The sequence below is a fragment of the Hemitrygon akajei genome, chromosome 8 (genome assembly GCF_048418815.1).
Source record: "Hemitrygon akajei chromosome 8, sHemAka1.3, whole genome shotgun sequence".
NCBI classification, from domain to species: Eukaryota; Metazoa; Chordata; class Chondrichthyes; order Myliobatiformes; family Dasyatidae; genus Hemitrygon; species Hemitrygon akajei.
The window spans coordinates 176,008,597-176,035,352 of NC_133131.1; the positions used below are offsets into that span (position 1 = coordinate 176,008,597).

The 26,756-nt window shown below is 54.5% G+C and overlaps 1 protein-coding gene across 3 annotated transcripts in view; it reads left to right on the forward strand.

Moving 5' to 3' along the window:
* Positions 1-26,756, forward strand: part of gpaa1 (glycosylphosphatidylinositol anchor attachment 1) — an 83,406-nt gene that overhangs the window by 35,898 nt on the left and 20,752 nt on the right. For all 3 annotated transcript variants that reach the window (XM_073055170.1, XM_073055172.1, XM_073055171.1), the window contains exons 8-11: positions 2,934-3,130; positions 5,206-5,359; positions 16,486-16,548; positions 22,129-22,325. In XM_073055170.1, coding sequence (XP_072911271.1) covers positions 2,934-3,130; positions 5,206-5,359; positions 16,486-16,548; positions 22,129-22,325 — 611 coding nt within the window. The remainder of the gene's footprint in view (positions 1-2,933; positions 3,131-5,205; positions 5,360-16,485; positions 16,549-22,128; positions 22,326-26,756) is intronic.

A 26,756-nucleotide genomic window follows, 5' to 3' on the forward strand; every position in this document is an offset into this window, starting at 1 on the left:
TTGTACAATACAGGGTGAGGTCCTGTGTACTGTACAGTACAGGGTGGGGGTCCTGTGTATTGTACAATACAGGGTGAGGTCCTGTGTACTGTACAGGTTTGGGGTCCTGTGTACTGTACAGTACAGGGTGGGGGTCCTGTGTATTGTACAATACAGGGTGAGGTCCTGTGTACTGTACAGTACAGGGTGGGGGTCCTGTGTATTGTACAATACAGGGTGAGGTCCTGTGTACTGTACAGGTTTGGGGTCCTGTGTACTGTACAGTACAGGGTGGGGGTCCTGTGTATTGTACAATACAGGGTGGGGGTCCTGTGTACTGTACAGTATAGGGTGGGGGTCCTGTGTACTGTGGAGTACAGGGTGGGGGTCCTGTGTCCTGTACAGTACAGGGTGGGGTTCCTGTGATCTGTACAGTACAGGGTGGGGGTCCTGTGTACTGTGGAGTACAGGGTGGGGGTCCTGTGTCCTGTACAATACAGGGTGGGGTTCCTGTGATCTGTACAGTACAGGGTGGGGTTCCTGTGTCCTGTACAGTACAGGGTGGGGGTCCTGTGTATTGTACAGTACAGGGTGGGGGTCCTGTGTACTGTGGAGTACAGGATTGAGGCCCCGTGCACCATAAAGTTCAGGGTGGGGGTCCTGTGTATTGTACAATGCAGGGTGAGGTCCTGTGTACTGTACAGTACAGGGTGGGGGTCCTGTGTACTGTACAATACAGGGTGAGGTCCTGTGTACTGTGGAGTACAGGGTGAGGTCCTGTGTACTGTGGAGTACAGAGTGGGGGTCCTGTGTATTGTACAGTACAGGGTGAGGTCCTGTGTACTGTACAGTACAGGGTGGGGGTCCTGTGTACTGTACAATGCAGGGTGAGGTCCTGTGTACTGTACAATGCAGGGTGGGGGTCCTGTGTACTGTACAGTACAGGGTGGGGGTCCTGTGTACTGTACAATGCAGGGTGAGGTCCTGTGTACTGTACAGTACAGGGTGGGGGTCCTGTGTCCTGTACAGTACAGGGTGGGGGTCCTGTGTACTGTGGAGTACAGGATTGAGGCCCCGTGCACCATAAAGTTCAGGGTGGGGGTCCTGTGTATTGTACAATACAGGGTGAGGTCCTGTGTACTGTACAGTACAGGGTGGGGGTCCTGTGTATTGTACAGTACAGGGTGGGGGTCCAGTGTACCACACAGTACGTGGTGATGTGCTGCTGGATATCCCTGGTCTCTCGTGTCTACAACTTGTCACTAGATGATCGGTGATGCTGCCCACTCCCACAAACTGAAGGAGAGGTGAGGAGCCAGGATGTGGGTGACCATCCCACATTGACAAACAATTCTCTCCATCCAGAGGGAGGATGTTCATCAGAATTGTCAATTGACCACTCCCCTACTCGGGTGTATTAAACCTTCTGGGACCTACACACATTAAATCAGGGGTTCCCAACCTTTTTTTATGCCACAGACCCCTACCATTACCTGAGGGGTCTGGTGACCCCGGTTTGGAAACCCCTGCCATGAATAAAACACAGAACAGGACAGCACGTTGAAAAGTTCACAGTAAATTCATTATCAAATTCCATGAATGGCACGATGTACTATCCTGAGATTGTTAGCATTCACAGTAAATAGAAAGAAAGCCAACAGAATCGAAGACAAGCAACCATGTGCAAAAGACAGCAAACTGTGCAATTACATACAGGGAAAAAAATCAAAAACAGGCCCTTCAGCCCTTCATGCCTGTGCAGTTTCTGAGATACTCAAACCACCCGGTATGGCACCAACAATCATTCCTCAGTCAAAGTCCCTTAGATCACATTTCTTCCCCATTCTGGTGTTTGGTCTGAACCTCTTGACCACGTCTGCATGCTTTTGTGCACTGAGTTGCTGCCACCTGATTGGCTGATTTGACATTTGCATAATGAGCAGGTGTACCTGATAAAGTGGGCACGGAGAGTAAATCTGTTTTCACCTTGTACACCTCTATCACACCCTTCCTATAATGGGACAACCGGAACCGAACAGTGTTCCAAGTGTGGTCTGACGGGGTTTCATTGAAGTTTGATCGAAACGTTTTAGAGCAGGGTTGTTTATGCGTGGACCCTTATCGTTACCCAGTGGTCTGTGTGCCTCCGGCTGGGAGCCCCTTTTTTAGAGGGATTTAGGCCAAACACCGGCAAGTAGGACAGACATAGATGGCAATCTTAGCCATCGTGTAAGTGTTGGGCCAAATGGCTGTCTCCATGTTGCTCTGTAGTTGATGCCTGGACTTGCTGAGTGCCTCCAGAAGCTTGTTTTCTGCTGTGAGTACAGATCTGGTATGAATTTCCATTCATGTGACCATAGGCACTGGAGCAGAATTAGGCCAGTCAGCCCATCGAGTCTGCGCCCCATTCCATCATGGCTGATTTATTATCCCTCTCAACCCTTCTCCTCATAACCTTTGATGCCCTGACTAATCAAGAATCTATCAACCTTTGCATTAAGTATACCCAACAACTTCTACGGCAATGAATTCCACAGATTCACCACCTCTGGCTAAAGAAATTCTTCATCATCTCTGTTTTAAGGGCACTTCCCTCTATTCTAAGGCTGTGCCCTCTGCTCCTGGATTCCCTCACTTAAGGAAACATCCTCTCCATATTCAATGAATTCCATAGATTCACCAGCATCTGATGAAAACACTTCTTCCTCACATCTAACTGGATGTTCCTCTATTCTGAGGTTGTGCTTTCTGGTCCTAGACTCCCCCACGATAGGAAACACCCTCTTCATGTCCACTCTATCTAGGCCTTTCAGAAAGAATGAAGAAAAGCAGGCAAAAGATTGAATAGGGAATGTCTAAAAATGGTGAATTTTCCATCGGTCTCCACACTTGGTTCGGACATGGCTGATGGAGGCAGCGTGTGGCTGGACTGACGGCTGTTGTCTGTGTTACAGTTGCCGAGGTCAGACGGGGACTCGCTGGATGGGTACCTGCACTCTCTGAGCACCATGCTGCTGATGGTGCTGAAACAGGGCTCTGGCAAGCCCCAAGGAGACCACGGCCTCTTCCTGCGCTACCACATCGAAGCAGTCACCATCCGCGGAATCAACAGCTTCCGCCAGTACAAATACGACATGGTCACCGTCGGCAAGTGAGTGTCCCAACGGGCTCGACCCTTGCTGCGTAAGGGATTGGGCAGAGTTATCTACGTCAGTGATACAGCCAGTGACAGGGACAGAGTACAGTCGGTGGTGGGGACGGAGTACAGTCGGTGGCAGGACGACAGTATAGTCTTGACAGGGACAGAGTACAGTGGGTGGTGGGGACTGAGTACAGTCAGTGGTGGGGACTGAGTACAGTCGGTGGTGGGGACGGAGTACAGTCGGTGGCAGGACGACAGTATAGTCTTGACAGGGACAGAGTACAGTCGGTGGTGGGGACAGAGTACAGTCGGTGGTGGGGACGGAGTACAGTCGGTGGTGGGGACGGAGTACAGTCGGTGGCAGGACGACAGTATAGTCTTGACAGGGACAGAGTACAGTCGGTGGCAGGACGACAGTATAGTCTTGACAGGGACAGAGTACAGTGGGTGGTGGGGACTGAGTACAGTCAGTGGTGGGGACGGAGTACAGTCGGTGGCAGGACGACAGTATAGTCTTGACAGGGACAGAGTACAGTGGGTGGTGGGGACAGAGTACAGTCGGTGGTGGGGACGGAGTACAGTCGGTGGCAGGACGACAGTATAGTCTTGACAGGGACAGAGTACAGTCAGTGGTGGGGACAGAGTACAGTCGGTGGCAGGATGACAGTATAGTCTTGACAGGGACAGAGTACAGTCGGTGGGGACAGAGTACAGTCGGTGGTGGGGACGGAGTACAGTCGGTGGTGGGGACTGAGTACAGTCGGTGGCAGGATAACAGTATAGTCTTGACAGGGACAGAGTACAGTCGGTGGTGGGGACAGAGTACAGTGGGTGGTGGGGACTGAGTACAGTCGGTGGCAGGATGACAGTATAGTCTTGACAGGGACAGAGTACAGTCGGTGGCAGGATGACAGTATAGTCTTGACAGGGACAGTACAGTCGGTGGTGGGGACAGAGTACAGTCGGTGGCAGGACGACAGTATAGTCTTGACAGGGACAGAGTACAGTGGGTGGTGGGGACAGAGTACAGTCGGTGGTGGGGACTGAGTACAGTCGGTGGCAGGACGACAGTATAGTCTTGACAGGGACAGAGTACAGTCGGTGGTGGGGACAGAGTACAGTGGGTGGTGGGGACTGAGTACAGTCGGTGGCAGGATGACAGTATAGTCTTGACAGGGACAGAGTACAGTGGGTGGTGGGGACAGAGTACAGTCGGTGGTGGGGACTGAGTACAGTTGGTGGTGGGGACTGAGTACAGTCGGTGGCAGGATGACAGTATAGTCTTGACAGGGACAGAGTAAAGTCGGTGGCGGGGATAGGGATGACGGTACAGAACGTGGTATGGTGTAACAGTCAGTGATGGGGCATGGTAGTTACTAGTGTAACACCTAGGGCTATCGGTTGTGTATGTCTCGGGGAAAATCCGTCCACCCGCCAAACCGTGTCTCCCGTTTGCGTGGATGCTGTGAAATGCACACTGGTACTAACTCACACACACAATATCAGACCGCACACCATGTACGGTTACAGAGTACACTTTATAAATCTTACTGGAACTAGGTAATTAATAACAATACAATATAAAAAGAAAATAAAAAGGGGCCAAAACTCATCAGAGTTCAATCAATTCTTGCACAACTGTTGGAGCTCAATTATCGAAGCTTTGGTCTACCATTTGATTTTCTCCGAACTCCTCGACCCGCCGCCTGGGACCAACCGATGTGTTCGAACAGAGTGCGTCCAGCACGTCCTTCCTCTTTGATTCTCCTCCCGAAAAACCCGCGCACTCACTCCAGGTTCCCACACATACAGATAGAACAACATCGCTTCCATTGGTTAGTTCCTCCATTATCAATAATTATAACCCAAACATTTCAACTAACCAGAGCATTACCTCATCAGTTACCCACAAAGAAGCCATTTCATTACAACGCTACAGAGAAGCCATTTTATATATATGCAGTTAACAGTTAATAATCTGAGAGCCCTGCACCAGTGACAGAATGGTTGTTAACCATTACACACAGTTCCTGATGTCTGTGCAGTGCCGGCCCGGTGTAACCGCAGGTGCCTTGTGTCCACAGGGTGTTTGAGGGGATCGTGCGGAAGCTCAACAACCTGCTGGAGCGACTCCACCAGTCGTACTTCTTCTACCTGCTGCCCTCTCTCACCCGCTTCGCCTCCATCGGGTACTACATGCCGGCTTTCGTTTTCCTCCTCTTCATCCTGCTGCTGAGAATATCCTTTCACCTGTCTCGTCCACAACCCCCTCTCCGGGAGCCGTGCCATGGCCAAATGTAAGGCACGTGGAGCACTCTCGATGTGCCGGTAGTGATCTCCTGAGCTCACAGAATGTGGGCCAGCCCTGACCACCAGCTACAGGGCATGAGTTACAGGTGTGAAGGGACACTCCCCACTGCCTTTGGTCACAACACCCAGGAACCATTACCAATATCACAGAGAGAGCAGATAAACGGGACAGTATCACAGAGAGCAGATAAACGGGACAGTATCACAGGGAGAGCAGATAAACGGGACAGTATCACAGGGAGAGCAGATAAACGGGACAGTATCACAGAGAGAGTAGATAAACGGGACAGTATCACAGGGAGAGCAGATAAACGGGACAGTATCACAGGGAGAGCAGATAGACGGGACAGTATCACAGGGAGAGTAGATAAACGGGACAGTATCACAGAGAGAGCAGATAAACGGGACAGTATCACAGGGAGAGCAGATAAACGGGACAGTATCACAGGGAGAGCAGATAAACGGGACAGTATCACAGGGAGAGCAGATAAACGGGACAGTAACACAGAGAGCAGATAGACGGGACAGTATCACAGAGAGCAGATAGACGGGACAGTATCACAGAGAGCAGATAGACGGGACAATATCACAGAGAGAGCAGATAAACGGGACAGTATCACAGGGAGAGCAGATAAACGGGACAGTATCACAGGGAGAGCAGATAAACGGGACAGTATCACAGAGAGAGCAGATAAACGGGACAGTATCACAGGGAGAGCAGATAAACGGGACAGTATCACAGAGAGAGCAGATAGACGGGACAGTATCACAGGGAGAGCAGATAGATGGGACAGTATCACAGGGAGAGCAGATAAACGGGACAGTATCACAGAGAGCAGATAGACGGGACAGTATCACAGAGAGCAGATAGACGGGACAGTATCACAGGGAGAGCAGATAAACGGGACAGTATCACAGAGAGCAGATAGACGGGACAGTATCACAGGGAGAGCAGATAAACGGGACAATATCACAGGGAGAGCAGATAAACGGGACAGTATCACAGAGAGAGCAGATAAACGGGACAGTATCACAGAGAGCAGATAGACGGGACAGTATCACAGAGAGAGCAGATAGACGGGACAGTATCACAGGGAGAGCAGATAAACGGGACAGTATCACAGGGAGAGCAGATAAACGGGACAGTATCACAGAGAGAGCAGATAAACGGGACAGTATCACAGAGAGAGCAGATAGACGGGACAGTATCACAGGGAGAGCAGATAGACGGGACAGTATCACAGGGAGAGCAGATAGACGGGACAGTATCACAGGGAGAGCAGATAGACGGGACAGTATCACAGGGAGAGCAGATAAACGGGACAGTATCACAGGGAGAGCAGATAAACGGGACAGTATCACAGGGAGAGCAGATAGACGGGACAGTATCACAGAGAGAGCAGATAGACGGGACAGTATCACAGGGAGAGCAGATAGACGGGACAGTATCACTGAGAGAGCAGATAGACGGGACAGTATCACAGAGAGAGCAGATAGACGGGACAGTATCACAGAGAGAGCAGATAGACGGGACAGTATCACAGAGAGAGCAGATAGACGGGACAATATCACAGGGAGAGCAGATAGACGGGACAGTATCACAGAGAGAGTAGATAAACGGGACAGTATCACAGGGAGAGCAGATAGACGGGACAGTATCACAGAGAGAGCAGATAGACGGGACAGTATCACAGAGAGAGCAGATAGATGGGACAGTATCACAGAGAGAGCAGATAGATGGGACAGTATCACAGAGAGAGCAGATAAACGGGACAGTATCACAGGGAGAGCAGATAAACGGGACAGTATCACAGAGAGAGCAGATAAACGGGACAGTATCACAGGGAGAGCAGATAAACGGGACAGTATCACAGAGAGAGCAGATAAACGGGACAGTATCACAGGGAGAGCAGATAGACGGGACAGTATCACAGGGAGAGCAGATAAACGGGACAGTATCACAGAGAGAGCAGATAAACGGGACAGTATCACAGGGAGAGCAGATAGACGGGACAGTATCACAGGGAGAGCAGATAAACGGGACAGTATCACAGGGAGAGCAGATAGACGGGACAATATCACAGGGAGAGCAGATAGACGGGACAGTATCACAGAGAGCAGATAGACGGGACGGTATCACAGAGAGAGCAGATAAACGGGACGGTATCACAGGGAGAGCAGATAAACGGGACAGTATCACAGGGAGAGCAGATAGACGGGACAGTATCACAGGGAGAGCAGATAGACGGGACAATATCACAGGGAGAGCAGATAGACGGGACAGTATCACAGGGAGAGCAGATAGACGGGACAGTATCACAGAGAGAGCAGATAGACGGGACAGTATCACAGGGAGAGCAGATAGACGGGACAGTATCACAGAGAGCAGATAGACGGGACAGTATCACAGAGAGCAGATAGATGGGACAGTATCACAGAGAGAGCAGATAAACGGAACAGTATCACAGAGAGAGCAGATAAACGGAACAGTATCACAGAGAGAGCAGATAGACGGGACAGTATCACAGGGAGAGCAGATAGACGGGACAGTATCACAGGGAGAGCAGATAGACGGGACAGTATCACAGGGAGAGCAGATAAACGGGACAGTATCACAGAGAGAGCAGATAGATGGGACAGTATCACAGAGAGAGCAGATAGATGGGACAGTATCACAGGGAGCAGATAAACGGAACAGTATCACAGAGAGAGCAGATAGACGGGACAGTATCACAGAGAGAGCAGATAGACGGGACAGTATCACAGAGAGAGCAGATAGATGGGACAGTATCACAGAGAGAGCAGATAGACGGGACAGTATCACAGAGAGAGCAGATAGACGGGACAGTATCACAGAGAGAGCAGATAGACGGGACAGTATCACAGGGAGAGCAGATAGACGGGACAGTATCACAGGGAGAGCAGATAGACGGGACAGTATCACAGGGAGAGCAGATAGACGGGACAGTATCACAGGGAGAGCAGATAGACGGGACAGTATCACAGGGAGAGCAGATAGACGGGACAGTATCACAGGGAGAGCAGATAGACGGGACAGTATCACAGGGAGCAGATAGATGGGACAGTATCACAGGGAGCAGATAAACGGGACAGTATCACAGAGAGAGCAGATAAACGGGACAGTATCACAGAGAGCAGATAAACGGAACAGTATCACAGAGAGCAGATAAACGGGACAGTATCACAGAGAGAGCAGATAGATGGGACAGTATCACAGAGAGAGCAGATAAACGGGACAATATCACAGGGAGAGCAGATAAACGGGACAATATCACAGAGAGAGCAGATAAACGGGACAGTATCACAGAGAGAGCAGATAAACGGGACAGTATCACAGGGAGAGCAGATAGACGGGACAGTATCACAGGGAGAGCAGATAAACGGGACAATATCACAGAGAGAGCAGATAAACGGGACAGTATCACAGGGAGAGCAGATAGACGGGACAGTATCACAGGGAGAGTAGATAGACGGGACAGTATCACAGGGAGAGCAGATAGACGGGACAGTATCACAGGGAGAGTAGATAGACGGGACAGTATCACAGAGAGCAGATAGACGGGACAGTATCACAGAGAGCAGATAGACGGGACAGTATCACAGGGAGAGCAGATAGATGGGACAGTATCACAGGGAGAGCAGATAGATGGGACAGTATCACAGGGAGAGCAGATAAACGGGACAGTATCACAGGGAGAGCAGATAAACGGGACAGTATCACAGGGAGAGCAGATAGACGGGACAGTATCACAGAGAGAGTAGATAAACGGGACAGTATCACAGGGAGAGCAGATAAACGGGACAGTATCACAGGGAGAGCAGATAGACGGGACAGTATCACAGGGAGAGTAGATAAACGGGACAGTATCACAGAGAGAGCAGATAAACGGGACAGTATCACAGGGAGAGCAGATAAACGGGACAGTATCACAGGGAGAGCAGATAAACGGGACAGTATCACAGGGAGAGCAGATAAACGGGACAGTAACACAGAGAGCAGATAGACGGGACAGTATCACAGAGAGCAGATAGACGGGACAGTATCACAGAGAGCAGATAGACGGGACAATATCACAGAGAGAGCAGATAAACGGGACAGTATCACAGGGAGAGCAGATAAACGGGACAGTATCACAGGGAGAGCAGATAAACGGGACAGTATCACAGAGAGAGCAGATAAACGGGACAGTATCACAGGGAGAGCAGATAAACGGGACAGTATCACAGAGAGAGCAGATAGACGGGACAGTATCACAGGGAGAGCAGATAGATGGGACAGTATCACAGGGAGAGCAGATAAACGGGACAGTATCACAGAGAGCAGATAGACGGGACAGTATCACAGAGAGCAGATAGACGGGACAGTATCACAGGGAGAGCAGATAAACGGGACAGTATCACAGAGAGCAGATAGACGGGACAGTATCACAGGGAGAGCAGATAAACGGGACAATATCACAGGGAGAGCAGATAAACGGGACAGTATCACAGAGAGAGCAGATAAACGGGACAGTATCACAGAGAGCAGATAGACGGGACAGTATCACAGAGAGAGCAGATAGACGGGACAGTATCACAGGGAGAGCAGATAAACGGGACAGTATCACAGGGAGAGCAGATAAACGGGACAGTATCACAGAGAGAGCAGATAAACGGGACAGTATCACAGAGAGAGCAGATAGACGGGACAGTATCACAGGGAGAGCAGATAGACGGGACAGTATCACAGGGAGAGCAGATAGACGGGACAGTATCACAGGGAGAGCAGATAGACGGGACAGTATCACAGGGAGAGCAGATAAACGGGACAGTATCACAGGGAGAGCAGATAAACGGGACAGTATCACAGGGAGAGCAGATAGACGGGACAGTATCACAGAGAGAGCAGATAGACGGGACAGTATCACAGGGAGAGCAGATAGACGGGACAGTATCACAGAGAGAGCAGATAGACGGGACAGTATCACAGAGAGAGCAGATAGACGGGACAGTATCACAGAGAGAGCAGATAGACGGGACAGTATCACAGAGAGAGCAGATAGACGGGACAATATCACAGGGAGAGCAGATAGACGGGACAGTATCACAGAGAGAGTAGATAAACGGGACAGTATCACAGGGAGAGCAGATAGACGGGACAGTATCACAGAGAGAGCAGATAGACGGGACAGTATCACAGAGAGAGCAGATAGATGGGACAGTATCACAGAGAGAGCAGATAGATGGGACAGTATCACAGAGAGAGCAGATAAACGGGACAGTATCACAGGGAGAGCAGATAAACGGGACAGTATCACAGAGAGAGCAGATAAACGGGACAGTATCACAGGGAGAGCAGATAAACGGGACAGTATCACAGAGAGAGCAGATAAACGGGACAGTATCACAGGGAGAGCAGATAGACGGGACAGTATCACAGGGAGAGCAGATAAACGGGACAGTATCACAGAGAGAGCAGATAAACGGGACAGTATCACAGGGAGAGCAGATAGACGGGACAGTATCACAGGGAGAGCAGATAAACGGGACAGTATCACAGGGAGAGCAGATAGACGGGACAATATCACAGGGAGAGCAGATAGACGGGACAGTATCACAGAGAGCAGATAGACGGGACGGTATCACAGAGAGAGCAGATAAACGGGACGGTATCACAGGGAGAGCAGATAAACGGGACAGTATCACAGGGAGAGCAGATAGACGGGACAGTATCACAGGGAGAGCAGATAAACGGGACAGTATCACAGGGAGAGCAGATAGACGGGACAGTATCACAGAGAGAGCAGATAAACGGGACAGTATCACAGGGAGAGCAGATAGATGGGAGAGCAGATAGACGGGACAGTATCACAGGGAGCAGATAAACGGGACAGTATCACAGGGAGCAGATAAACGGGACAGTATCACAGGGAGAGCAGATAGATGGGACAGTATCACAGAGAGCAGATAGACGGGACAGTATCACAGGGAGAGCAGATAGACGGGACAGTATCACAGGGAGAGCAGATAGACGGGACAGTATCACAGAGAGAGCAGATAAACGGGACAATATCACAGAGAGCAGATAAACGGGACAGTATCACAGAGAGAGTAGATAAACGGGACAGTATCACAGAGAGCAGATAAACGGGACAGTATCACAGAGAGCAGATAAACGGGACAGTATCACAGGGAGAGCAGATAGATGGGACAGTATCACAGAGAGAGCAGATAGATGGGACAGTATCACAGAGAGAGCAGATAGATGGGACAGTATCACAGAGAGAGCAGATAGACGGGACAGTATCACAGAGAGAGCAGATAAACGGGACAGTATCACAGAGAGAGCAGATAAACGGGACAGTATCACAGAGAGAGCAGATAGACGGGACAGTATCACAGAGAGAGCAGATAGACGGGACAGTATCACAGGGAGAGCAGATAGAAGGGACAGTATCACAGGGAGAGCAGATAAACGGGACAGTATCACAGAGAGAGCAGATAAACGGGACAGTATCACAGAGAGAGCAGATAGATGGGACAGTATCACAGAGAGAGCAGATAAACGGGACAGTATCACAGGGAGAGCAGATAAACGGGACAGTATCACAGGGAGAGCAGATAAACGGGACAGTATCACAGAGAGAGCAGATAGACGGGACAGTATCACAGAGAGAGCAGATAGACGGGACAGTATCACAGAGAGAGCAGATAAACGGGACAGTATCACAGAGAGAGCAGATAGACGGGACAGTATCACAGAGAGAGCAGATAGACGGGACAGTATCACAGAGAGAGCAGATAGACGGGACAGTATCACAGAGAGAGCAGATAGACGGGACAGTATCACAGGGAGAGCAGATAGACGGGACAGTATCACAGGGAGAGCAGATAAACGGGACAGTATCACAGGGAGAGCAGATAGACGGGACAGTATCACAGAGAGAGCAGATAAACGGGACAGTATCACAGGGAGAGCAGATAGACGGGACAGTATCACAGGGAGAGCAGATAGACGGGACAGTATCACAGAGAGAGCAGATAAACGGGACAGTATCACAGAGAGAGCAGATAAACGGGACAGTATCACAGGGAGAGCAGATAAACGGGACAGTATCACAGGGAGAGCAGATAGACGGGACAGTATCACAGAGAGAGCAGATAAACGGGACAGTATCACAGGGAGAGCAGATAGACGGGACAGTATCACAGGGAGAGCAGATAAACGGGACAGTATCACAGGGAGAGCAGATAGACGGGACAGTATCACAGAGAGAGCAGATAAACGGGACAGTATCACAGGGAGAGCAGATAGACGGGACAGTATCACAGGGAGAGCAGATAGACGGGACAGTATCACAGAGAGAGCAGATAAACGGGACAGTATCACAGGGAGAGCAGATAGACGGGACAGTATCACAGGGAGAGCAGATAGACGGGACAGTATCACAGGGAGAGCAGATAGACGGGACAGTATCACAGGGAGAGCAGATAGACGGGACAGTATCACAGAGAGAGCAGATAAACGGGACAGTATCACAGGGAGAGCAGATAAACGGGACAGTATCACAGAGAGAGCAGATAGACGGGACAGTATCACAGAGAGAGCAGATAGACGGGACAGTATCACAGAGAGAGCAGATAAACGGGACAGTATCACAGAGAGAGCAGATAGACGGGACAGTATCACAGAGAGAGCAGATAGACGGGACAGTATCACAGGGAGAGCAGATAGACGGGACAGTATCACAGAGAGAGCAGATAGACGGGACAGTATCACAGAGAGAGCAGATAGGCGGGACAGTATCACAGGGAGAGCAGATAGACGGGACAGTATCACAGAGAGAGCAGATAAACGGGACAGTATCACAGAGAGAGCAGATAGACGGGACAGTATCACAGAGAGAGCAGATAGATGGGACAGTATCACAGGGAGAGCAGATAAACGGGACAGTATCACAGAGAGAGCAGATAGACGGGACAGTATCACAGAGAGAGCAGATAGACGGGACAGTATCACAGAGAGAGCAGATAGACGGGACAGTATCACAGGGAGAGCAGATAAACGGGACAATATCACAGAGAGAGCAGATAGACGGGACAGTATCACACAGAGAGCAGATAAACGGGACAGTATCACAGAGAGAGCAGATAAACGGGACAGTATCACAGAGAGAGCAGATAGACGGGACAGTATCACCGGGAGAGCAGATAGACGGGACAGTATCACAGGGAGAGCAGATAGACGGGACAGTATCACAGAGAGAGCAGATAGACGGGACAGTATCACAGAGAGAGCAGATAAACGGGACAGTATCACAGAGAGAGCAGATAGACGGGACAGTATCACAGAGAGAGCAGATAGACGGGACAGTATCACAGAGAGAGCAGATAAACGGGACAGTATCACAGAGAGAGCAGATAGACGGGACAGTATCACAGAGAGAGCAGGTAGACGGGACAGTATCACAGGGAGAGCAGATAAACGGGACAATATCACAGAGAGAGCAGATAAACGGGACAGTATCACAGAGAGCAGATAAACGGGACAGTATCACAGAGAGAGCAGATAAACGGGACAGTATCACAGAGAGAGCAGATAGACGGGACAGTATCACAGAGAGAGCAGATAAACGGGACAGTATCACAGAGAGAGCAGATAGACGGGACAGTATCACAGAGAGAGCAGGTAGACGGGACAGTATCACAGGGAGAGCAGATAAACGGGACAATATCACAGAGAGAGCAGATAAACGGGACAGTATCACAGAGAGCAGATAAACGGGACAGTATCACAGAGAGAGCAGATAAACGGGACAGTATCACAGAGAGAGCAGATAGACGGGACAGTATCACAGAGAGAGCAGATAAACGGGACAATATCACAGAGAGAGCTGATAAACGGGACAGTATCACAGGGAGAGCAGATAAACGGGACAGTATCACAGAGAGAGCAGATAAACGGGACAGTATCACAGGGAGAGCAGATAAACGGGACAGTATCACAGAGAGAGCAGATAGACGGGACAGTATCACAGAGAGAGCAGATAGACGGGACAGTATCACAGAGAGAGCTGATAAACGGGACAGTATCACAGGGAGAGCAGATAAACGGGACAGTATCACAGAGAGAGCAGATAAACGGGACAGTATCACAGGGAGAGCAGATAAACGGGACAGTATCACAGAGAGAGCAGATAGACGGGACAGTATCACAGGGAGAGCAGATAGACGGGACAGTATCACAGGGAGAGCAGATAAACGGGACAGTATCACAGGGAGAGCAGATAAACGGGACAGTATCACAGGGAGAGCAGATAAACGGGACAGTATCACAGAGAGAGCAGATAGACGGGACAATATCACAGGGAGAGCAGATAGACGGGACAGTATCACAGAGAGCAGATAAACGGGACAGTATCACAGGGAGAGCAGATAGACGGGACAGTATCACAGGGAGAGCAGATAAACGGGACAGTATCACAGGGAGAGCAGATAAACGGGACAGTATCACAGAGAGAGCAGATAGACGGGACAGTATCACAGGGAGAGCAGATAAACGGGACAGTATCACAGGGAGAGCAGATAAACGGGACAGTATCACAGGGAGAGCAGATAAACGGGACAGTATCACAGAGAGAGCAGATAAACGGGACAGTATCACAGAGAGAGCAGATAAACGGGACAATATCACAGAGAGAGCAGATAAACGGGACAGTATCACAGAGAGAGCAGATAAATGGGACAGTATCACAGGGAGAGCAGATAAACGGGACAGTATCACAGGGAGAGCAGATAAACGGGACAATATCACAGAGAGAGCAGATAGACGGGACAGTATCACAGAGAGAGCAGATAAACGGGACAGTATCACAGAGAGAGCAGATAGATGGGACAGTATCACAGGGAGAGCAGATAAACGGGACAGTATCACAGAGAGAGCAGATAAACGGGACAATATCACAGGGAGAGCAGATAGATGGGACAGTATCACAGAGAGAGCAGATCAACGGTGGGGAGTGATCCCAGCTGAAAGCAGAAATTGGGTCGGGGGAGGGAAAGATATGCTTGCTGCTGGGATCCCGTAGGAGATGGCGGAATTTGCGGGTAATTATTAGCTGGACGTGGTTACTGGTGAGGTTGTAGGTGAGCACAAGGGGAACTCCAACACGGTGGGATGGCGGGAGGATGGGGTAAAAGCAGACATTCGTGAAATGAAAATGTGGTTGAGGGATACATGAAATATTGTTGAGACAAGAAATGCTGCAGATGCTGGAAATCTTGAGCAAGCCACACACAGAAGACGAGAGGAACTCACTCAGTTAGACATAGTACAGTAACAGGCCCTCCCCGCGTATCAAGCCCAATTACCCCGCGTCACCTCCTAACCCGTACAGTAACAGGCCCTCCCCGCGTATCGAGCCCAATTACCCCGCGTCACCTCCTAACCCGTACGGTAACTGGCCCTCCCCGCGTATCGAGCCCAATTACCCCGCGTCACCTCCTAACCCGTACGGTAACGGGCCCTCCCCGCGTATCGAGCCCAATTACCCCGCGTCACCTCCTAACCCGTACGGTAACGGGCCCTCCCCGCGTATCGAGCCCAATTACCCCGCGTCACCTCCTAACCCGTACAGTAACAGGCCCTCCCCGCGTATCGAGCCCAATTACCCTGTGTCACCTCCTAACCTTTCACCTTGAGAATGTGGGATGGAACCCATGCGGGCACAGGGAGAACTCGGTACAGGCAGCGCCAGGGCCACTGGTGCTGAAATAGCATTGGTGCTGTGCTGCTGTATTTTAGAGGGGGGATCTGAGGGGTGGGGGAGACAGAGACCCTCGTACTGAAAACGAGCAGTGAGGAGGGTAGGGTGAATGCCAGGGAGTGAGATCGGAGTAGCATGGAGTCAGTGGGCCCAGGGCCTGTTACGCTTTGACATCCCAAAGCAGTTGATGGGCTGCAGAAATGCGAGAGTGCCCTCGGGGAGAAGACAACTGTCCAGTCTCGAGCCTCTCTGACCACCTGACAAACGTTTTCCTGAATGCATATTCACGCTCTGGACCTGTGGATCAAACTCTCAAAGGTGTCCATGTGCCCCGCTGAGGCTCTGGAGGAGGTATGGCAAACACACCGACCATCAGTCCTGAGCATTTCCAAATGCTCAACTCCCCCATACCTCCGTAACGACGGCCCTGAAACAGGGTCACACTGTGGGAGGGGAGGTACCGAGGGAGGGTCACACTGTGGGAGGGGAGGTACCGAGGGAGGGTCACACTGTGGGAGGGGAGGGTACCGAGGGAGGGTCACAGTGTGGGAGGGGCGGGTACTGAGGGAGGGTCACACTGAGAGGGGCGGGTACTGAGGGAGGGTCACACTGTGGGAGGGGTGGTACCGAGGGAGGGTCACACTGTGGGAGGGCGGGTACCGAGGGAGGGTCACACTGTGGGAGGGTCAGTACTGAGGGAGGGTCACACTGTGGGAGGGACGGTACCGAGGGAGGGTCACACTGTGGGAGGGGTGGTACTGAGGGAGGGGTGGTATTGAGGGAGGGTCACACTGTGGGAGGGGTGGTACTGAGGGAGGGGAGGTACTGAGGGAGGGTCACACTGCGGGAGGGACGGTATCGAGAGAGGGTCACACTGTGGGAGGGGAGGTACCGAGGGAGGGTCACAGTGTGGGAGGGGCGGGTACTGAGGGAGGGTCACACTGTGGGAGGGGCGGGTACCGATGGAGGGTCACACTGCGGGAGGGGCGGTACCGAGGGAGGGTCACTGCGGGAGGGGTGGTACCCGGGGGAGGGTCACACTGTGGGAGGTGCGGGTACCGTGAGAGGGTCACACTGTGGGTGTGGCGGTACTGGGGGGGGGGTCACACTGTAGGAGGGTGGTACTGAGGTCACTGAGGGGTGTGTTTTTGGCCCTGAGTTGGGGATTAAAGGTGGGGAGGTTTTTATGCAGGTGGAGCTGGAGCTGGGCTCTGTGCAGTTGGTAATCCTCTCTGACGTCCACCCCCATCTCCCTGACAAGGCCCTATTCCCCTGTCTGCGCTCCATCGGCGAGATGCGTTCGAAAATAACCCTGATACGATACAGGGCCTCTCCGCAAGGTTCTGAGCACCTATTCTGTCTGTTTTGCAGCTGGAGTGGGGTGAGGATGCTGAGGGGCAGCTCAGGGTTATTTTGAAGGGCAATACCTGTCCTGCGGGTTACGGGTTGCTCAAGATGCCATTCTTGTAAGGAGTATTATATACCCAGAGCTGGAGAATAGCCCTGTCATACAGCAGCCCTCTGCTGGGAGACATCTCCGGAAAACGTGGCCTCCGGGCCAGTGAGGGGCGGCGCTATGGGAAATGGACTCGCCTTCATTTGAGACTGCGCACTCGGAGCACGTTCCCCTTGGGAGGGGCAAAGCCCTGTGAAATGGGTCACCTGTGGGATTGGTTCAATTGAGACTGCGCACTCGGAGCACGTTCCCCTTGGGAGGGGCAAAGCCCTGTGAAATGGGTCACCTGTGGGATTGGTTCAGTTGAGACTGCGCACTCGGAGCACGTTCCCCTTGGGAGGGGCAAAGCCCTGTGAAACGGGTCACCTGTGGGATTGGTTCATTTGAGACTGCGCACTCGGAGCACGTTCCCCTTGGGAGGGGCAAAGCCCTGTGAAATGGGTCACCTGTGGGATTGGTTCAATTGAGACTGCGCACTCGGAGCACGTTCCCCTTGGGAGGGGCAAAGCCCTGTGAAATGGGTCACCTGTGGGATTGGTTCAGTTGAGACTGCGCACTCGGAGCACGTTCCCCTTGGGAGGGGCAAAGCCCTGTGAAATGGGTCACCTGTGGGATTGGTTCAGTTGAGACTGCGCACTCGGAGCACGTTCCCCTTGGGAGGGGCAAAGCCCTGTGAAACGGGTCACCTGTGGGATTGGTTCATTTGAGACTGCGCACTCGGAGCACATTCCCCTTGGGAGGGGCAAAGCCCTGTGAAACGGGTCACCTGTGGGATTGGTTTCAGTTGAGGTCAAGGGCTCAGCCAAGGGGCATCTGAGGGAGCTGGATCACCATCCCGTGCAGCTGATCTCCGAGTGATTCCCAAGGGGTGAGGAGGGAGGGGACTCTCCCAATGCCGTTTCCAGGGAAGGTGTAGAGCTGGCTACAACCCAGCAAGCTTGTGCCCGGGATGTGGCAGATTGTCTGGATCCAGAGGTGGAGGGGCTTCCGTCTGTCACTGGCCCTGTGTCTACAGTGAGGATGAGGAGTGAGGGATGAGGTAGAGCCCGTGGACGGGTCTACAGTGAGGGTGAGGAGTGAGGGATGAGGTAGAGCCCGTGGTCGGGTCTACAGTGAGGGTGAGGAGTGAGGATGAGGTAGAGCCCGTGGGTGAGGAGTGAAGGATGAGGTAGAGCCCGTGGATGGGTCTACAGTGAGGGTGAGGAGTGAGGGATGAGGTAGAGCCCGTGGATGGGTCTACAGTGAGGGTGAGGAGTGAGGGATGGGTTAGAGTCCGTGGATGGGTCTACAGTGAGGGTGAGGAGTGAGGGATGAGGTAGAGCCCGTGAATGGGTCTACAGTGAGGGTGAGGAGTGAGGGATGGGGTAGAGCCCGTGGTCGGGTCTACAGTGAGGGTGAGGAGTGAGGGATGGGGTAGAGCCCGTGGACGGGTCTACAGTGAGGGTGAGGAGTGAGGGATGAGGTAGAGCCCGTGGTCGGGTCTACAGTGAGGGTGAGGAGTGAGGGATGAGGTAGAGCCCGTGGGTGAGGAGTGAAGGATGAGGTAGAGCCCGTGGATGGGTCTACAGTGAGGGTGAGGAGTGAGGGATGAGGTACAGCCCGTGGTCGGGTCTACAGTGAGGGTGAGGAGTGAGGGATGGGGTAGAGCCCGTGAATGGGTCTACAGTGAGGGTGAGGAGTGAGGGATGAGGTAGAGCCCGTGGTCGGGTCTACAGTGAGGATGAGGAGTGAGGGATGAGGTAGAGTCCATGGTCAGGTCTACAGTGAGGGTGAGGAGTGAGGGATGAGGTAGAGCCCGTGGATGGGTCTACAGTGAGGGTGAGGAATGAGGGATGAGGTAGACCCCGTGGTCGGGTCTACAGTGAGGGTGAGGGATGAGGTAGAGCCCGTGGGTGAGGAGTGAAGGATGAGGTAGAGCCCGTGGATGGGTCTACAGTGAGGGTGAGGAGTGAGGGATGAGGTAGAGCCTGTGGATGGGTCTACAGTGAGGGTGAGGAGTGAGGGATGAGGTAGAGCCCGTGAATGGGTCTACAGTGAGGGTGAGGAGTGAAGGATGAGGTAGAGCCTGTGGTTGGGTCTACAGTGAGGGTGAGGAGTGAGGGATGGGGTAGAGCCCATGGTCGGGTCTACAGTGAGGATGAGGAGTGAGGGATGAGGTAGAGCCCGTGGACGGGTCTACAGTGAGGGTGAGGAGTGAAGGATGAGGTAGAGCCTGTGGTCGGGTCTACAGTGAGGATGAGGAGTGAGGGATGGGGTAGAGCCCATGGTCAGGTGAGGGATGAGGTAGAGCCCGTGAATGGGTCTACAGTGAGGGTGAGGAGTGAGGGATGAGGTAGAGCCCATGGTCGGGTCTACAGTGAGGGTGAGGAGTGAGGGATGAGGTAGAGCCTGTGGTTGGGTCTACAGTGAGGGTGAGGAGTGAGGGATGGGGTAGAGCCCGTGGTCGGGTCTACAGTGAGGGTGAGGAGTGAGGGATGAGGTAGAGCCCATGGTCGGGTCTACAGTGAGGGTGAGGAGTGAGGGATGAGGTAGAGCCTGTGGTTGGGTCTACAGTGAGGGTGAGGAGTGAGGGATGAGGTAGAGCCTGTGGTTGGGTCTACAGTGAGGGTGAGGAGTGAGGGATGGGGTAGAGCCCGTGGACGGGTCTACAGTGAGGGTGAGGAGTGAGGGATGAGGTAGAGCCTGTGGTCGGGTCTACAGTGAGGGTGAGGAGTGAGGGATGGGGTAGAGCCCGTGGTCGGGTCTACAGTGAGGGTGAGGAGTGAGGGATGAGGTAGAGCCCGTGGTCGGGTCTACAGTGAGGATGAGGAGTGAGGGATGAGGTAGAGCCCGTGGTCGGGTGAGGGTGAGGAGTGAGGTGGTCCCATCAGGTGTAGACAACGGCTGCCTGGAGGGGGATGAGAGAACTGGACCCAGTGAGGGGCATAAGGAGGACTTTTTTGAGGCTGAGATGGCCGACTTCCTCAACCCCAGCACCGAGTCACAGCCCGTCTCTCTCTGGAGGAGATCTGACAGTTCGTGCGGGATTACTGAAAGAAACCTTTCGAGGCCCCGTTGGCCACTGATACCTGGTCGGGTCTGGGAGGGGTCGTCCAGTCGATCCACATGATCCTCCAAAAGAAGGAGAGGGGAGCTGAGGTGACCCGTAAGGATCGGTGTCAGTTCAAGAGGCTCCTGGAGAGGGTCACAGGGAGAGGGCAGGAGAGGGTCACAGAGAGAGGGCAGGAGAGGGTCACAGGGAGAGGGCAGGAGAGGGTCACAGAGAGAGGGCAGGAGAGGGTCACAGGGAGAGGGCAGGAGAGGGTCACAGAGAGAGGGCAGGAGAGGGTCACAGGGAGAGGGCAGGAGAGGGTCACAGAGAGAGGGCAGGAGAGGGTCACAGGGAGAGGGCAGGAGAGGGTCACAGAGAGAGGGCAGGAGAGGGTCACAGGGAGAGGGCAGGAGAGGGTCACAGAGAGAGGGCAGGAGAGGGTCACAGGGAGAGGGCAGGAGAGGGTCACAGAGAGAGGGCAGGAGAGGGTCACAGGGAGAGGGCAGGAGAGGGCTCGAAGGAGAGCTCCGTGCGTTCGTCCAGGGGCTCTCTCTGGTGAGGGATCTGAGCAAGAATGCGCCATGAAGTTAATGGTGGTACTGGGGCTCTCCGCAGATTTCATCATCTCTCTGTCCTCCGAGACGGGAGATATGCGGTGAACAAATGCACTTTGCCCCTGAGCCTGGCCTGATGCGGATGCGCCTGTTCCAAGAGCTGTGTGCAACGCTAGGGCCCACAGGCCATCCTGAGTGCGTTATCATGGGGGCTGATTTTAATTGCGCCCTTGAGGAGAGGGATCGCACTGGTCCCCAGAGTGGCCAAGCATCAGTGAGAAACCCTCGACTCGTTTGATGTGTGGCAGAGCCTTCCCCTGACTTCTGCTTTTCCAAGGAGGCACAGAGGGAGTGGGGGCTCGCGGATTGACCAACTCTATATCTCTAGGGCTCACGTCTCCTGGGTGTCGGCCGGCTGCGTGCTCGGACCACCACCTGCCTGCGCGGGTGGGGCCCTCACGTTCTGGCTGCAATCAGCCCCACGCTCCTCATCTACGGGCACCCAGTTCAGAAGGGGGTGGTCTCCTGCTGGGCTTGCTCCTGGGCCTGACCAAGACGACCATTCACGGATCTAGGCAGCGGAAGGTGGTGGCCCGACTACCTGCCCCTTTTCTGAGGATACGTCCGGCCCGGAGAGGGAGCACATGGTCGCCGTGGGCACGTTGGGGGATTTCCGTGAGCGGTGACTGTTTTATAGACAATAGTGATCATATTTCATTTTGAATTTATTCACTATCTTGTAAATAATGAATGTTTTATTGTGTAAGTAAAGTTGTATAGTTTTGTGAAAGACAAGGGTAGCACGGGAGCCTGCATTGTACTCAGCCCATGGGGCCCTGGGTCTGGGTCAGGACGCAGGGCTGACGGTCACTCCTATAATTCGCCCACAGGAGCCGAGGCCTGGCTTCCTGAGCACCATGACGCCCATCTTCATCTGCCACGCCATGGGGCTGGCACTCTACTATGTGCCCCTGCTGTGCCAGGGTGCGGCCACTGACCACTTCCCCGTGTCCGAGACTGAGGCCGTGGTCCTCACTTCCATCGCCATCTATGTGGCTGGTCTGGCTCTGCCCCACAATACACAGAGGTACGCAGCCACGAACCGTCGGTGTGAGTGCTGAGAGAGAGGGGTGGGTGTGGGCAGAGAGTGTGAGAGGGGTGAGTGTGTACAGAGAGTGAGAGGGGGTGAGTGTGTACAGAGTGAGAGGGGTGGGTGTGGGCAGAGAGTGTGAGAGGTGAGTGTGTACAGAGAGTGAGAGGGGTGAGTGTGTACAGGGAGTGTGAGGGGTGGGTGTGGGCAGAGAGTGAGAGGGGTGAGTGTGTACAGAGAGTGAGAGGGGTGAGTGTGTACAGAGTGAGAGGGGTGGGTGTGGGCAGAGAGTGTGAGAGGTGAGTGTGTACAGAGAGTGAGAGGGGTGAGTGTGTACAGAGTGAGAGGGGTGGGTGTGGGCAGAGAGTGTGAGAGGTGAGTGTGTACAGAGAGTGAGAGGGGTGAGTGTGTACAGGGAGTGTGAGGGGTGGGTGTGTACAGAGAGTGAGAGGGGTGGGTGTGGGCAGAGAGTGTGAGAGGTGAGTGTGTACAGAGAGTGTGAGGGGTGGGTGTGTACAGAGAGTGAGAGGGGTGGGTGTGTACAGAGAGGGTGAGGAGAGTGTGTACAGAGAGTGAGAGGTGAGTGTACAGAGAGTGAGAGGGGTGAGTGTGTACAGGGAGTGTGAGGGGTGGGTGTGTACAGAGTGAGAGGGGTGGGTGTGGGCAGAGAGTGTGAGAGGTGAGTGTGTACAGAGAGTGAGAGGGGTGGGTGTGTACAGAGAGGGTGAGGAGAGTGTGTACAGAGAGTGAGAGGTGAGTGTGTACAGAGAGTGAGAGGGGTGAGTGTGTACAGGAAGTGTGAGGGGTGGGTGTGTACAGAGTGAGAGGGGTGGGTGTGGGCAGAGAGTGTGAGAGGTGAGTGTGTACAGAGAGTGAGAGGGGTGAGTGTGTACAGGGAGTGTGAGGGGTGGGTGTGTACAGAGAGTGAGAGGGGTGGGTGTGGGCAGAGAGTGTGAGAGGTGAGTGTGTACAGAGAGTGTGAGGGGTGGGTGTGTACAGAGAGTGAGAGGGGTGGGTGTGTACAGAGAGGGTGAGGAGAGTGTGTACAGAGAGTGAGAGGTGAGTGTACAGAGAGTGAGAGGGGTGAGTGTGTACAGGGAGTGTGAGGGGTGGGTGTGTACAGAGAGGGTGAGGAGAGTGTGTACAGAGAGTGAGAGGTGAGTGTACAGAGAGTGAGAGGTGAGTGTACAGAGAGTGAGAGGGGTGAGCGCGTACAGAGAGTGTGAGGGGTGAGCGCGTACAGAGAGTGAGAGGGGTGAGCGCGTACAGAGAGTGTGAGGGGTGAGCGCGTACAGAGAGTGAGAGGGGTGAGCGCGTACAGAGAGTGTGAGGTGAGCGCGTACAGAGAGTGTGAGGTGAGCGCGTACAGAGAGTGTGAGGGGTGAGCGCGTACAGAGAGTGTGAGGTGAGCGCGTACAGAGAGTGTGAGGTGAGCGTGTACAGAGAGGGTGAGGTGAGCGTGTACAGAGAGTGTGAGAGGTGAGTGTGAGAGGTGAGCGTGTACAGAGAGTGTGAGGTGAGCGTGTACAGAGAGTGTGAGGTGAGTGTGTACAGAGAGTGTGAGGAGAGTGTGTACAGAGAGAGTGAGAGGTGAATGTGTATAGAGAGTGAGCAGTGGGTGCGGGCAGTGGGTTGGGCCGGATGGTGTGGGCAGTGGGTTGGGCCGGATGGTGCGGGCAGTGGGTTGGCGTGGATGGTGCGGGCAGTGGGTTGGCGTGGATGGTGCGGGCAGTGGGTTGGGCTGGATGGTGCGGGCAGTGGGTTGGGCTGGATGGTGCGGGCAGTGGGTTGGGCAGGATGGTGTGGGCAGTGGGTTGGTGTGGATGGTGCGGGCAGTGGGTTGGGCAGGATGGTGCGGGCAGTGGGTTGGGCCGGATGGTGCGGGCAGTGGGTTGGTGTGGATGGTGCGGGCAGTGGGTTGGTGTGGATGGTGCGGGCAGTGGGTTGGGCCGGATGGTGCGGGCAGTGGGTTGGTGTGGATGGTGCGGGCAGTGGGTTGGTGTGGATGGTGTGGGCAGTGGGTTGGTGTGGATGGTGCGGGCAGTGGGTTGGTGTGGATGGTGCGGGCAGTGGGTTGGGCCGGATGGTGCGGGCAGTGGGTTGGTGTGGATGGTGCGGGCAGTGGGTTGGTGTGGATGGTGCGGGCAGTGGGTTGGTGTGGATGGTGTGGGCAGTGGGTTGGGCCGGATGGTGCGGGCAGTGGGTTGGTGTGGATGGTGCGGGCAGTGGGTTGGTGTGGATGGTGTGGGCAGTGGGTTGGTGTGGATGGTGTGGGCAGTGGGTTGGGCCGGATGGTGCGGGCAGTGGGTTGGTGTGGACGGTGCGGGCAGTGGGTTGGTGTGGATGGTGTGGGCAGTGGGTTGGTGTGGATGGTGCGGGCAGTGGGTTGGTGTGGATGGTGCGGGCAGTGGGTTGGTGTGGACGATGCGGGCAGTGGGTTGGTGTGGATGGTGCGGGCAGTGGGTTGGTGTGGATGGTGTGGGCAGTGGGTTGGTGTGGATGGTGCGGGCAGTGGGTTGGTGTGGATGGTGCGGGCAGTGGGTTGGGCCGGATGGTGCGGGCAGTGGGTTGGTGTGGATGGTGCGGGCAGTGGGTTGGTGTGGATGGTGCGGGCAGTGGGTTGGTGTGGATGGTGCGGGCAGTGGGTTGGTGTGGATGGTGCGGGCAGTGGGTTGGTGTGGATGGTGCGGGCAGTGGGTTGGTGTGGATGGTGCGGGCAGTGGGTTGGGCCGGATGGTGCGGGCAGTGGGTTGGGCCGGATGGTGCGGGCAGTGGGTTGGTGTGGATGGTGCGGGCAGTGGGTTGGTGTGGATGGTGTGGGCAGTGGGTTGGTGTGGACGGTGCGGGCAGTGGGTTGGTGTGGATGGTGTGGGCAGTGGGTTGGTGTGGATGGTGCGGGCAGTGGGTTGGTGTGGATGGTGTGGGCAGTGGGTTGGTGTGGATGGTGCGGGCAGTGGGTTGGTGTGGATGGTGTGGGCAGTGGGTTGGTGTGGACGGTGCGGGCAGTGGGTTGGTGTGGATGGTGTGGGCAGTGGGTTGGTGTGGATGGTGCGGGCAGTGGGTTGGTGTGGATGGTGTGGGCAGTGGGTTGGTGTGGATGGTGCGGGCAGTGGGTTGGTGTGGATGGTGCGGGCAGTGGGTTGGGCCGGATGGTGCGGGCAGTGGGTTGGTGTGGACGGTGCGGGCAGTGGGTTGGGCCGGATGGTGCGGGCAGTGGGTTGGTGTGGATGGTGCGGGCAGTGGGTTGGTGTGGATGGTGTGGGCAGTGGGTTGGTGTGGATGGTGCGGGCAGTGGGTTGGTGTGGATGGTGCGGGCAGTGGGTTGGTGTGGATGGTGCGGGCAGTGGGTTGGTGTGGACGGTGCGGGCAGTGGGTTGGTGTGGATGGTGTGGGCAGTGGGTTGGTGTGGATGGTGTGGGCAGTGGGTTGGTGTGGACGGTGCGGGCAGTGGGTTGGTGTGGATGGTGCGGGCAGTGGGTTGGTGTGGACGGTGCGGGCAGTGGGTTGGTGTGGATGGTGTGGGCAGTGGGTTGGTGTGGATGGTGCGGGCAGTGGGTTGGTGTGGACGGTGCGGGCAGTGGGTTGGGCCGGATGGTGCGGGCAGTGGGTTGGTGTGGATGGTGCGGGCAGTGGGTTGGTGTGGACGGTGCGGGCAGTGGGTTGGTGTGGATGGTGTGGGCAGTGGGTTGGTGTGGATGGTGCGGGCAGTGGGTTGGTGTGGACGGTGCGGGCAGTGGGTTGGGCCGGATGGTGCGGGCAGTGGGTTGGGCCGGATGGTGCGGGCAGTGGGTTGGTGTGGATGGTGCGGGCAGTGGGTTGGTGTGGATGGTGCGGGCAGTGGGTTGGTGTGGATGGTGCGGGCAGTGGGTTGGGCCGGATGGTGCGGGCAGTGGGTTGGTGTGGATGGTGTGGGCAGTGGGTTGGTGTGGATGGTGCGGGCAGTGGGTTGGTGTGGACGGTATGGGCAGTGGGTTGGTGTGGATGGTGCGGGCAGTGGGTTGGTGTGGATGGTGTGGGCAGTGGGTTGGTGTGGATGGTGTGGGCAGTGGGTTGGTGTGGATGGTGTGGGCAGTGGGTTGGTGTGGACGGTGCGGGCAGTGGGTTGGGCCGGATGGTGCGGGCAGTGGGTTGGTGTGGACGGTGCGGGCAGTGGGTTGGTGTGGATGGTGCGGGCAGTGGGTTGGTGTGGATGGTGTGGGCAGTGGGTTGGTGTGGATGGTGCGGGCAGTGGGTTGGGCCGGATGGTGCGGGCAGTGGGTTGGGCTGGATGGTGCGGGCAGTGGGTTGGGCCGGATGGTGCGGGCAGTGGGTTGGTGTGGATGGTGCGGGCAGTGGGTTGGGCCGGATGGTGCGGGCAGTGGGTTGGTGTGGATGGTGCGGGCAGTGGGTTGGTGTGGATGGTGCGGGCAGTGGGTTGGTGTGGATGGT